The 12265-nt window shown below is 36.4% G+C and overlaps 1 protein-coding gene across 1 annotated transcript in view; it reads left to right on the top strand.

Moving 5' to 3' along the window:
* The window catches only part of RP1 (RP1 axonemal microtubule associated), a 184009-nt gene that overhangs the window by 9620 nt on the left and 162124 nt on the right, over nt 1–12265 (top strand). Inside the window, exons 3-4 of the mRNA XM_076328953.1 lie at nt 7926–8089; nt 10093–10179. Coding sequence (XP_076185068.1) covers nt 7926–8089; nt 10093–10179 — 251 coding nt within the window. The remainder of the gene's footprint in view (nt 1–7925; nt 8090–10092; nt 10180–12265) is intronic.

The raw sequence follows: 12265 nt of genomic DNA, 5'->3' as shown, positions 1-12265 counted from the left end.
CTACTTCAATATACCTCATAATAGTGATTCAGACCCCTTTCAGGATGACTTAAGTATAAAAAGCAAACCTAGCCGCAATGGTAAGATCACTGCCCTTCCTGCAGCAAAGAAAGAAAAGATCAAACCATCAGTCATGGTAGGTTCTACTTCCACACATCTTTCCACACAGGCTGATACCAATTTTCCAGCCTTTACAACTGGAGAATTTAGATTGCCTGATAACAAGGTGCATCCATTGGAACAGCCTTTAAATGATGAACCCATACAGTCTCAGCCAACTGATGTTAGTAATGCTAACAGAAGTGCTCTTCAGGAAGAAGATTCTCTGGATAAACTCCATGCTATATGTGGCCAACATTGTCCCATCCTGATGGTGACAGTAACACCGATTAATGAGGAACAGAGAGGATATGCCTACCAAAAGGCATCTGATATTGAGAACCAGCTGGGTCCATGTTTGTTGGCCAAAAAGAGTGAACATTTACAATGGTCAGGCGAAGATTTAATAACAGACGAAAATAATCATGTGACTCTGAAGAATAACTGTATAAATAAGATTGCCAATAATATTTTTAATAGGTTTTATGCTAATAACACCTTAGATTTTATTAGTAACTTTGGAATACTTGCGTCTTCAACTCTGAAAGACACAAGCAGTTTAGGGAAGTTACATGTTGTAGAGGGTATGAATGTAAAACCTGTGGAAGTCAGCCACTGTCAAAACAATGTATCCAAACACATACCCAGTGATCTTGTGATAGGCACAAGTAGTGAGCTACCCAACAGAAAGCCAAAAATATGCCAAATCCTAAGAATAAGCCTAATTCATATTGTTGGAGAAAAATTTTCTCCCATGTTGGCAGATCCAGCAGAAACCTGTCATTCTGAAACATTTCTGAAGTGTGACACTTCTTTAAATAACATTGAACATAATGCCTCTGAAAACCTGAAAAATGAAAATGCCTTTCCTACAGAAGAAGAAGAAGAAGAAGAAGAAGAGGAAGGAGAAGGAGAAGAAGAAGAGGAGGAAGAAGAAGAAGAAGTAGTTTGCTTTTGGAAAATGGACAATGGAAACAATAAAGATGAGAAAGACTTGTAATAGAGATCTTGGTATTTCTATAACATTAGATTAGTGAAAACATATTCAGGAAAAAAAAAAAAATCACAAAATAAACTGCTGAATGCCACACCCAATAAAAGTCCCAATGTGAATACAGCCCAGACCCAGATAAATATAAATCACAATTGTATATCATTGCTGAAATACATATAATTACTTAGATTTTTATGGGAACCAACATAGGAAGAAAAGCTGTTCTTCTAAGTGATTTCTTGGTTAAAAACCAGTTTTTCCCTGGAGTGTTATCTGTTCAGAGATATTCAGTTATATACCAACCATCTCATTTGTAGAGAAAAAGCTAGTGCTTGTTAGAACAGAGAACTGAAATTTGAAATACCAGCCCGAGTTCTAAGATAAGATTCCTGTATTTCATGACATTTGAGAAAGGGTTTGATAATTGTCTTTCAGTAGAAATGCTTTTTCCAGAACAAAATCAACTGATATGATTAATTTGAAATGAAAAGTAGGAAATACTACTCAAATGCTGTAATACAATGAAAAGTAGGAAACAGAAGTCACGTTAATTTTATATAGATTAGTATTATCAAATTGCTATTTCAGTTTTTAAAGGCCAACTTAAGAATATTTATGTGAGTAAAGAGATCTTTCAGTCTGTATATAGGATCAACCAGACCCCAAATGAAGTTTGCCTCTTTTACCCGGAGGATACTAGAAAAGGAGCATATTTATTGCCGCTGGGATTCCACAGGAACTGAGAAGGGACACTGTGTGTCAATGGACTTCCTGACTGCCCTTGCCATATTCTGTTCTGAGGCAGCACTGTTCACTCTTAAAGTTGTTCTACATACACTACAAGTTTTAGTTGTGTGTTCTTCTTTAACCTCTGTACTTTAAAGGTGGTCCATGTCTTTTTTGTTTGTTTGGATTTTTTTTTTTTTGTAAATATGTTGTATTATGAGAATCCAAGCATCTTTCAATCTGTTATTAGAATTATTTTGGATACTTGTTTACAGCATTTTTTAATATTATGTGTGTGTAGTAAGCACTTATATATGGTTTACAATTTTCAGTAAATGATTTTAAATATAAAATTGGAAAATGATCTTAGAGGTCTTTTCCAACCTCAATGATTCTATGATTCTATGATTCTATATTGTGATTAGGCAGAGTATTTAATTTTTTTGGTTAGATTTTAGTCCCTAACACTGCATAGTACCTTGCTTCAATGTCAATGAAGTCAGAGATATACCTGAAGAAGGAAGGTGCTATTTTTCAGTTAGAGAATGAGAATTTGGCCATTCTGTACTCTTGGAGACTGTGTCTAGACTAACTGGCATGTACGTGCTGAGATAAGCCCTGGATCATGATCCTTTGGTTATCCAGACTGGGGACCTAATTAAAGGCTGACACAAATCCCTTTTGACCCAGAGGCTTTGATTGTCTCCCTGTGGGACAGAAGGCACGTGGAGGGGAAGTAGAAGTTGGATCTGGAGCAAAAGGGGTTTGTACTACAGGTAGGAAATCTAGAAGCACTCTTCAATTCTTTTTAGGAGTCCAGTGGCAGATATATTTCCCCATAAGTAACTTAGACGTTTCTGTTGTTTGAAGCAGTGTATTCTATGTAATAAACTAACATTACAACCCTAAAGCATCTACATCGTCTAATGCGTTTCACACCAAATAGCTGTGTGTTATTTCCTATGCTGGCCTTGGTTCTGATGTTCTTCCCTCCATCTCCACATTTTTTGGTGTCTTCCTTCGCATGTTTTAGAACTGCTCCAAGTGAAGAGTCTCAATGGTATTTTTTCATCCTTTCACATGTCAATACAGAAATAAAACCTATGTTTGGAAAATGAAGCTCAAAATTAATAGGATCCAACTAAATACCATAAAGCATTCTGAGTACCAGGCTTCTATGCTGTAAATAATGTCTAAATGTTAGATAGGCAAATTAACAGCTATATATACGTCTCCATCACTTGCAGTCCTTCTGCTGGATTCACAGCACCCTGTGCTGCATTCACAGCACCTTAACTTTTTCAGATCAAGGTTCAAGAACCTTTAATCAGATGCTTATTATAGGGTTACTCAGCAAACTAAGCACTCAAAAGGTGAGATGTGAGGTACTGCTTGAGGTTACAATTAGCAGAGACCACAGCAAGTGGTGAAATGATTGTTACACTAACTGAAAGACTTGCTTCTGATTTCAGTACATTGACTGAAAGTGAAGGAATAAAATGGTCACCTCAGAGCAGGACAAAAGGTTGACAGTGAGATGTACCATACTGTCATAGGGTTTATATATTCATTAATGGTTCAGGGAAGATATAGAATATTAAGTGGCTGAGATATGCAGATAAAACAAAATTGCTTTCATTAGGTAAGATTAGAGAAGGCTGAAGAGAGAACCTCACCATGCTGGTGAATAGAGCAACATACTGTTTGGCAGAGGGAAAAACACCATGAGGAGTAATATGAGCTACTTTATATAGGTAGCTTAATTCTGCAAATTAACTGCAAAAGGCATAGAGTCTTTCTATAAATAAAATATACTTGGAAGTGACAAACATATTAAATAATGTGTAAAGAACAGGATAGAAAACTATTCAGCAGGCATTCAAGGGCTTTATATAGATTCTGCCATTCTTCTAGAAGGAATTCATTTTTTGTCTTGCCATAATTAAAAAAGAAACAGCCAACATAACTACAGATCACAGACCCAGGCAGTTTCAGCTTATCTAGTTTAGCCCCCTGCTGGAAAGAAACCACACAATTAGGTAAGTAATTTCATTTAAGTACTAAATCTCATTTTAAAACTTGTTATCTATAGTCATTACAGCTTCCACTGGAGGGATGTTCTAGAGCTTGAGTCCTTCTTCTGATGTCTGCCTTAACTGTTTTCTAATTTCTGTCCTAAGCCTAGTCACAGTTAGTTTATATACGTGTCCCAAAGCCATCATTGTCATTTACTTAGATACATCTTTTTCTTCCTTGGTATCTATCAACAAAATCAGACATTCTCTCAACTTTTTCTCCTACATAAACATTTTCTCCATTTCCTCTAATCATCACGGTTGTCTTCTCAGGACCTTTTCTAGTTTCAATAAATCTTCTTTTGAATATGGTTACCAGAACTTTATGCAGTATTTAAAAGATTGTCTCTCTGAACTCTGGAACACTGACAGTAAAATTTCTCAACTTAGAAATCTCTCTCCTGGTGCATCTTACAGTCACATCCATGACTCACTCCTCTATTTTTTTAAAGTGATAAATTCCCTGTTCATAGCATTAAGTTTTGGTAGTGTTTTTAAAATGCATTTCCTTGCACTTTATGCTGTTATATATTATCCCTTTTCTACTATTCTGGATTTTCTGATCCTCTTATATTTTGACAAATCTTAGTGACTGTGTTACAGAAATTACCCACTTTATGCAGTATATTGATGAAAATATGAAATCCAGATAAATTCCAGCACTGATTCCTGAGAAACTTACTAGTAACCCTATAAATTAATACTTCTTATTTCTGCACAAACGTATAATTTCCCATTTAGCTGGTTATTTTGTTACTTTACAGTCTTGCACTAATCCACTTCTCCATTTTATCTACTAATTTCTCATATAATGCTTGGATAGATTAGAGCTACTGTAATTTCCTTGTCTACAAAGATGAATTATCATCATCACGGAGGAGATCAGGTACTTGAACAATGCAAGTCTGGATACCTTGTGCCATGTATCTGCAGTAAACTGGTGCTGATAATCTTTTTTTCTGTTTAGCTGTATATATCTGGAGAAAACTGTCCATTCATTTAAAATTTGTTCAAAAACATTACCTAGTATTGCTTTGATGTAAGATACATGGGTTTTAGTCTCTCAGTGCACTCTTCATCCCATTTTGATTTTCCATTTTAAATTTCCCATTCTATAGCCCATTCTTGTCAACAGTGCTGACTTGTCAACAGTGCTGACATTTCCCAATCACTGTATGTCACCGTTCGTATTAAAAAAAAAAAAAAAAAAAAGAAGAGGCAGTTTTCACTTTATTGTAAAGGCATACTTAGTTTGTGTTCTCAGATTCAGCACATAGTGTATATAGTCCTTCTTTGCTTATTCTCTTTTGTGTATGGTTAAATAACCTTTTTACTCATTTGTTTTATTTTCTTTTGCTGTACCTCGCTTTTCAATTCAATTGACTTCCTTAACCTCTTCCCTTAGTTTTGAAAATTTGCTATTTTTAAATCAAAGGCATTCTGGACTAATTTTACTGTGAACCAATATAAATATTGAGGGATTTAAAAAAATATTAATCATACAGAAATCTTATTCAATAACAGTCAAGACTAGCATTTCTTCTAAATACAGTATTTTCTGGTTTTTTTTTTTTTTCTTTTTTTCTTTCAGCAATATCTCACAATTGAATTTTCAAACAGATGTCATTGCCAGCGCATGGCAGGCTTATATAAAAAACCAGTTACATAATGGAGAATTTACTTGGTATCTTTACTACCCTTGACCTGAAAAAAATGGTCAAACAGGTCTTCTACTGACTTTGCAGTGAATATTCACGTATGGGTAGAGGTGAAGACTGGAAACTATTAACTGGAAAGGCTCCAAAAGACTGAAAACAGTGTATTGGAGAAGAACCCATTGCACACAGTGATCTGTAGTAAACACTATTATTTCTACTGTGATATATAGAAAGCTGGATGACATGGGTTTGCATATCTAAAAGTGTATAAAAGTGTATAAAAACTAATGAGAAATGACTGATTTCTCAGAAGTGTTAGGCTCCTCAATTTGAGTGTATACAAGCAATACTTAGTAATACTTATTGGTTGTCATTTCTGAAATGCATAAGACATTTCTCTTTAATCTGTTTAATCTGTTGGTAAGAGTAGCTGTTTGGCAATTTATTATTTAATAATGAAAATATAATTACTTAAGAAGCATTGGTACTACGGCTGCACGTTCACAGTAGTTTCAGAAAAGTGCTGCTTTAAGAGTATCTCTTTAAAATTGAGTAGTGGTGTATACTCCAAATTTCTCATGATAATAATATATTTTAGATGCCTGCTCTTAAACAATATAAATTCTCTTAGATTCTGTCTCTGTCTTTCAAAATTTTCACACTTTCTACTCAGGTCATGGACCTACAAGCATTTTTCAAAAAAATGAGTAAACCTCAGAACACTGCTGTAGAATTTCAAGGTCTTGAGGTTTGTCCTCAAAGGTGAAACAAGCATTATGTTAACGTCTCCCTGTCTCTCCCCTCAAAGTATGGGAGAGAATATCTATTTTAATAGTTACGGATTCTACAATACTGCATTTCCCAAGGAATGTGTGTTGTACACACAAAGCACAATGGCGACACAGAAGTAAAAATTTCCTCAGCAGGTATAGCCCAATGGTTATAGCAAGACACAAACAAGACTTACAGATTCTACCATCAGGTCTCATTAATATGTTAGATTTCATAATGTGCCTTTACCGTGCCTTGTTTTCTGCCTTTTATTAAAAGCAGTATTAATTATTCAAAAATAACTGCTAAGTGGCATGGAGGACGTATATTCTCAACTCACTTATTTCCTAGATCCAAAGAAACTGACATGCACCACACCTAGGTCAGCCTAATTATAAATTTCTTAAATAACTTTTCTTTTTGGACGTCGCTACACATAAGCAAGGAAAAATATTAATCCTACCTTATTTTTTCCAGAATGCCACAGAAAACTAAATGCAAATTCCTCAAATCATTGGTTTCACTAGTCCTCAAATAATGTTCTGCTGCAGCATAATTCTATATATGTGTCATGATCAACATCCACTGACTCCTTTAAGAAAATGCCCATGGCTAACGCTGAAAATATTGAGTGACACTCAAAACAAAAGTGGTTTCACTGAACCTCACAACAGAACTGCAGGATAGCTTATTGCCCGGGGTTTAAGACACACAGATCTGTTTTAAGTATCTCAAATAGTCAATAAACACAAAATTCATCATATCATGATGAGCTCACTCATCATCACTATATTATTTCTTAGTGTTTTAGCCAGAGCAGACAGGATCAAAGATACTGTGATGGCGGGAAAAGTCAGTAATACAGGTAAAATGTGTAGCATAGATGAGTCATTAGATGATAGGAGGCTTCTGTAGTCAGTAAGGCCCTTTATTACTGCTGCTGTACTTTAAAGGAAGTTCTCCTTTAAGAAACAGTGATATTAATCAGTGGTACAAAATTATCTTAGCAAGCTTGGGGGTGCTTAAATATATACCATTTGAGATGAGTATCAGCTAGTTAGAAACATTAGGAGTGAGGGTGTTCTCTTGATATTCCTTCCTGTTATCAGCCACCCCTCAGTGATACCATTTCCCTTAATTCCACGCCATTGACACTCAGCTTCCACTAAACCAAAGCCTAAATCCATATACTTGCTCTTGATGATTATGAAAATTAACCATGGAAAGAGTATTGGTATCTCGGGGTATAATGCCAACATTGCAATGCAAGAATATGCTGATATATCCTAAGTAAACAGAAAGCCATATCTAATACAATTTAATACAATATTTCAAAACTGTGTTTGAAAAGTGATCTACGTTGATGCAAATTTGACTTTGTCGTATGGCATATGCAGAGTAAAAGATGTGAATGCAACCTGACATTTCTTGATTTTTGCATGCCTAACATAGCAAACTCAATATTTGTCTGCTGCAATTTTGTGAAATACGTATTTCAGTATTCATTGACATGATATTATTTAGAATTTTGATTACTGAAATGCATTTTGCTTAAGAATCTTCAGTTTAAGTAACTCAGTGAGTCTTTTTATCTTTTGATAGCTAGGAAATGGAAGGTGTCAGTCCTCACCAGTGATATACCATCTGCAGGAACAAGCTCAAAGGTTTATATTACATTGTATGGGGATCACAGCAGTTCGGGGCCTATTTTTCTTGATGGAGAGGAGGGAAAATTATTTCAGAGAGGCAATGAAGACATCTTCACAGTAAGTAATAGATATTCATTCTGTTGCCCTCTTGTATCCTGTCAGATTGCATGACATTTCAAAATCTATGCGATGAAAAGACAGTCAGCTTTTTGTATGGTACACATATCTGGAAACAAGAAACAGGACTTAAATGTAGAACTAAATTTAGTATCCTTTCCCACTCGCCGATCCAAAGCTGATTTGATCGAACATATTTGTTGTCTGTTTAAGAAGAACTACTGGCTAATTTACATAGTGCCCAAGAAAATACCAAGAAATATAGGACAACAGATACTTGTTTAGTTTTTAAATTTGAAGTGGGGCTACAATATTAAAAATGAAATGAGGAAGTGAAGAATTGAGTATGGAGTAAATTTTTAACTTTGTTAAACACCTGCTGCTTTATTTAAATAACAGCAATTTTTATACCTGTAATAAAGTCTGTCTATCTGAAGCTGCTTCTGCTCCCAGTTACACAAGCAAATTTCTCCCCCATCAGTCTTGTGGCATGGTGATTTAAGTGAGCCAGAATAGGTCTCTTATCAAAAGCTGCATAGCTTGAGTGTGTATATGGGATTGTCAGTGGGTGTCTCTATCAGGTGCCAGCTATAGGGCCATATAAGAAACAGGTCCTTCCATTGTTAGTATCCAGCATAGCAAGTCCCCTTCTGAGAAAAGGTATTTAATGGCAGCATTGATGAAGAGCTCACCTTTCTCACAATAACCTCATAGCTGCTTGGGATGTAGGAAATGCAGTTCTTAGCCCTCTTCAGCCTGACGGAGTTTCTCAGAAGAATCCAGCACCTCTGACAGTATGCCATTCTCCATCTGTGATATCAAAAAAAACCCAGATATAAGATTGAAAGCAGTAGATAAAATAAGTAACCAGGTGCCTGACAGATAAAAATACCATCTTCACAATAGATGTTGTTGGCTCTGTTTCCTGCTGCCATTATTGCAATTAATTTCACCTCCAATGACTTTTAAAAGCAAAATATGGAGGCAGTCCCTGGTTTGGGACCTAGGATTCCCCTCTTAGGTGAGTATCCATAGCACTGAATACAATTACAGAGTGCCTACTCTGAAACGTATGGAAAGAGAAAAGCTGCTCTGCTTGTGCCGTATGCTAGATCTCAATTAACTCTGGTCTGTCCTCACTGCTCTGTCTCTTTATAACACTGAGATCAGGGGAGTTCATGGTACAGGGAACTCAGTTTACACCCACCTCTACACTGTAAATGAAAACATGAAGATGAATTCTACAGAAAATAACAGAAGAACAGCAAATCCAGCCTACCTAATAAGAAAAAAAATGATACAGCAAGGAGGGAAGACACTCATGGTGTGTTTCCAGTTCCTTGAAGATAAGCTTTCTATTTCTACACTTAAGTTCATAACTAGTTGTTTGAATAATCTTCACACAAAGTTATTCCCTCAGCACCTTGTTATCTGTACTGGACACACTCATCCAGCCTGCCCAAGAGCTAATCTTTCAAATACAGCTTTTTTGAGTTGATTTAACTGAAATGATTTGTAAAAAGAAACATCAAAGCTGAACACAATTGTTTCCAAAATTGTAGGGCATACCCTCCTGGAGGGGTAGGGAGAAACTCAGAGGTATGTGGGAGGTGCTTGGGCAACAGAAATCATTTTGTAGCAGGTCAGTGGTATAGATGCTGAACTGAGCCAGGTTTTAGGGTCAAGACACTTTTGCTTTTTAGTCATACACACAGTCTGTATTCGTCTCCCACTGAGGCAAATATTCAGTGGTGAACAAAATAGCTACAACAGCATCCTGAAGCCGTTTAAATGGGATTGGCAGGCCAACAGGTTTTTTAAGGGTTGTCCTTTAAAAGAGCCAAGCTTCTAATGCAAATATTTTGGAAACACTTGTTTAAATATCAGAATATTTAATTCCTCTATACAAAAATGTCACCTGACAGTTAGTAAATGAATTTCTGTTGCTTGCCTTTTCTTTTTGACAAATGTTCTGTGTTTCATCAGTTGTGTTTCTTTTACAGGTTATTACTGGAAACATAGGACATCTCTACAAAATACGCATAGGACATACGAATGCAGGAAACTCCCCTGCCTGGCACTGTGAAGAGGTAAAAGCGGTGACAAAGAATTTTATCTTTCCAGAAGCAGTCACTATGACAGTGGGGTCAAAATATGAGTCAGAAAAAATCCCTGGCATAAGTATATTAACCTCATCAAATGCTTGCAGCTTCATTTAAGAGATTATTTATGAAGGAGTGTTTTTGTGTGGAATTAAGGCAGCTTACAATGGTATGTCTTGGCTATTTGCAGTTTAGTGAGAGCTGTACATTGTTTCTTTAAAAACGTGTGGCTAGGCAGCAAGAAAGACTGCTTAAGTTGGCTGCTGTAGGCTGAGTCTTCTACAGTCTTTATATGCTACAGAGTGTCTAGAGTTTGCTGAAACCCAGGAAGTCATTGAACTCAGTCTAGCCAAGTCCTCCTCAAATCTGTGGCTGATGCTGGGTCCTTATGCACAGCACCAGAGCTACACTGCAAATGTTTCTAGTTCTGTGTCTCTGAGGAGAAAAAGACAATAACAGGTTCTTCTCCCTCCTTATTTAAAAAAGATCTTGATGCAGGTAAAGCAAAGATAATAAAGCAAAGAGAATCAGCTAGTTCTGTTTCAAGCTTCAGTCGTGAAGCATAGTATATAGGTTTCTGGACTGGGAATGAAAGGATCTGACTTTTATCCTTGACATCGTGATGTACTATGTATGCCAATGATATGCTATGCATACCTGAAACACTTCCCTTTTTGTGCCAGAGTTTCTTATCCTTCAGTTAAGAGACAGCAGTTTATGAAGGGCTTTAGAAGCTTCTGGTAAACTCATTGTATAATGGTACTTCAGAGTAAATCTAGACCTATGTAATGCAAAGTGTTCACTGAAGTTAAATATTCACTGAGACATGTTCAAACTCCGTGGCCATTTGATGCTTTAACTAGTTGTTTTCATCTGGGACTGAGACTCAGAAAGAAGACTAAGTAAGGTCTGGGCAGTGTTAACTGAAGTTTAGGCAAGATCCTGTGAGTTCATACCTCTAGCCAATGCATGTCTACATTGAAATACTATGTCACTGGTAGTATCATTCTGTCTAAGAGGTTTCATGCTAGAATTATAGGGATTATATCTCTTTCAATTCAGGTGAGGATTGCCTGGTTATAAAGCCTAGGTATTTGTTTTCCAGCTGTGCTGTGTTTTGGGGAATGCTGGAGTCAGAATATCATTTAAGATACTTTTTTCTTCTGTTCCTTGCTATTTCTTTTCATAAATGTGTGTGTGGAAGCAGTGAAAGGCTGGAAAATACCTCATAGCTTTGTCTTGTGAAACAGAGGGACAGATTACCAGCAATTTCTAAAGTGTTTCTGAGTTGAGAAGCTAGAATAGAACAGTGGGTTTTCTCTTATAGAAAAGGTTCATTTGTATGCTTAATCTTGGTATTAGAAGTTTTGGTTATCATAAAACCTGACTCAACAAATGGACCTTTGCATGTTTTTTGTACACCATCCTCTGTGAATAGAGGCTGCACTGCCCGCTTTGTATGACTCCCATTTAAATTGAGAGATTGAAGAAGTCTGACAAAAAAAGGAAAGAAAAAATGAGAAGTTATTATTCCCTTTCTCACTTCCCAGCTAGCATATATTAATTGAAATCAACAGTAAAATTTTAAAAGAAGGATTCAACACTTCAGTGTGTTCCATTGATTATTATTGGCTTATGGATTTTAATTGTCTCCTTACCAAATCTCAGTCAGGCACAGTTTTTACGGAGTGATTTATCGGCCAGGGTTAGGTCATTCCCTCTTTGCAACTTTAGGCAGAAAGTCGAGGAAAAGAAATCCATTCAACCAAACACACTCTACAAGTTACCTAGCATTTTGTATGGTAGAGAGTCAAAGGAGTATAGCCACTGGTGACTGATTGACTTCATGGAAGAGAAACAACCTACAGCGGGCTCATCAGACACTTATCATTGTTCCTTGGGAAACCTACATTTTTCTGGAAGATCTGAAATTAAGAGAGAGTGCTCTACAACTGCAGAGCTTTTCTGGTAGTTAGGTATGCTAGTCCTCCATCAGTATCCCATGGTTTCTGTGTCTGTCTCTCTACTGAGATTGTATCAGGCCTGAAAATGTCCACAAAAGTGCTGCTTCGCT

The sequence above is a fragment of the Aptenodytes patagonicus genome, chromosome 2, assembly GCF_965638725.1.
Source record: "Aptenodytes patagonicus chromosome 2, bAptPat1.pri.cur, whole genome shotgun sequence".
Lineage (NCBI taxonomy): Eukaryota > Metazoa > Chordata > Aves > Sphenisciformes > Spheniscidae > Aptenodytes > Aptenodytes patagonicus.
This window is presented reverse-complemented; position numbering and strand designations above follow the sequence as displayed.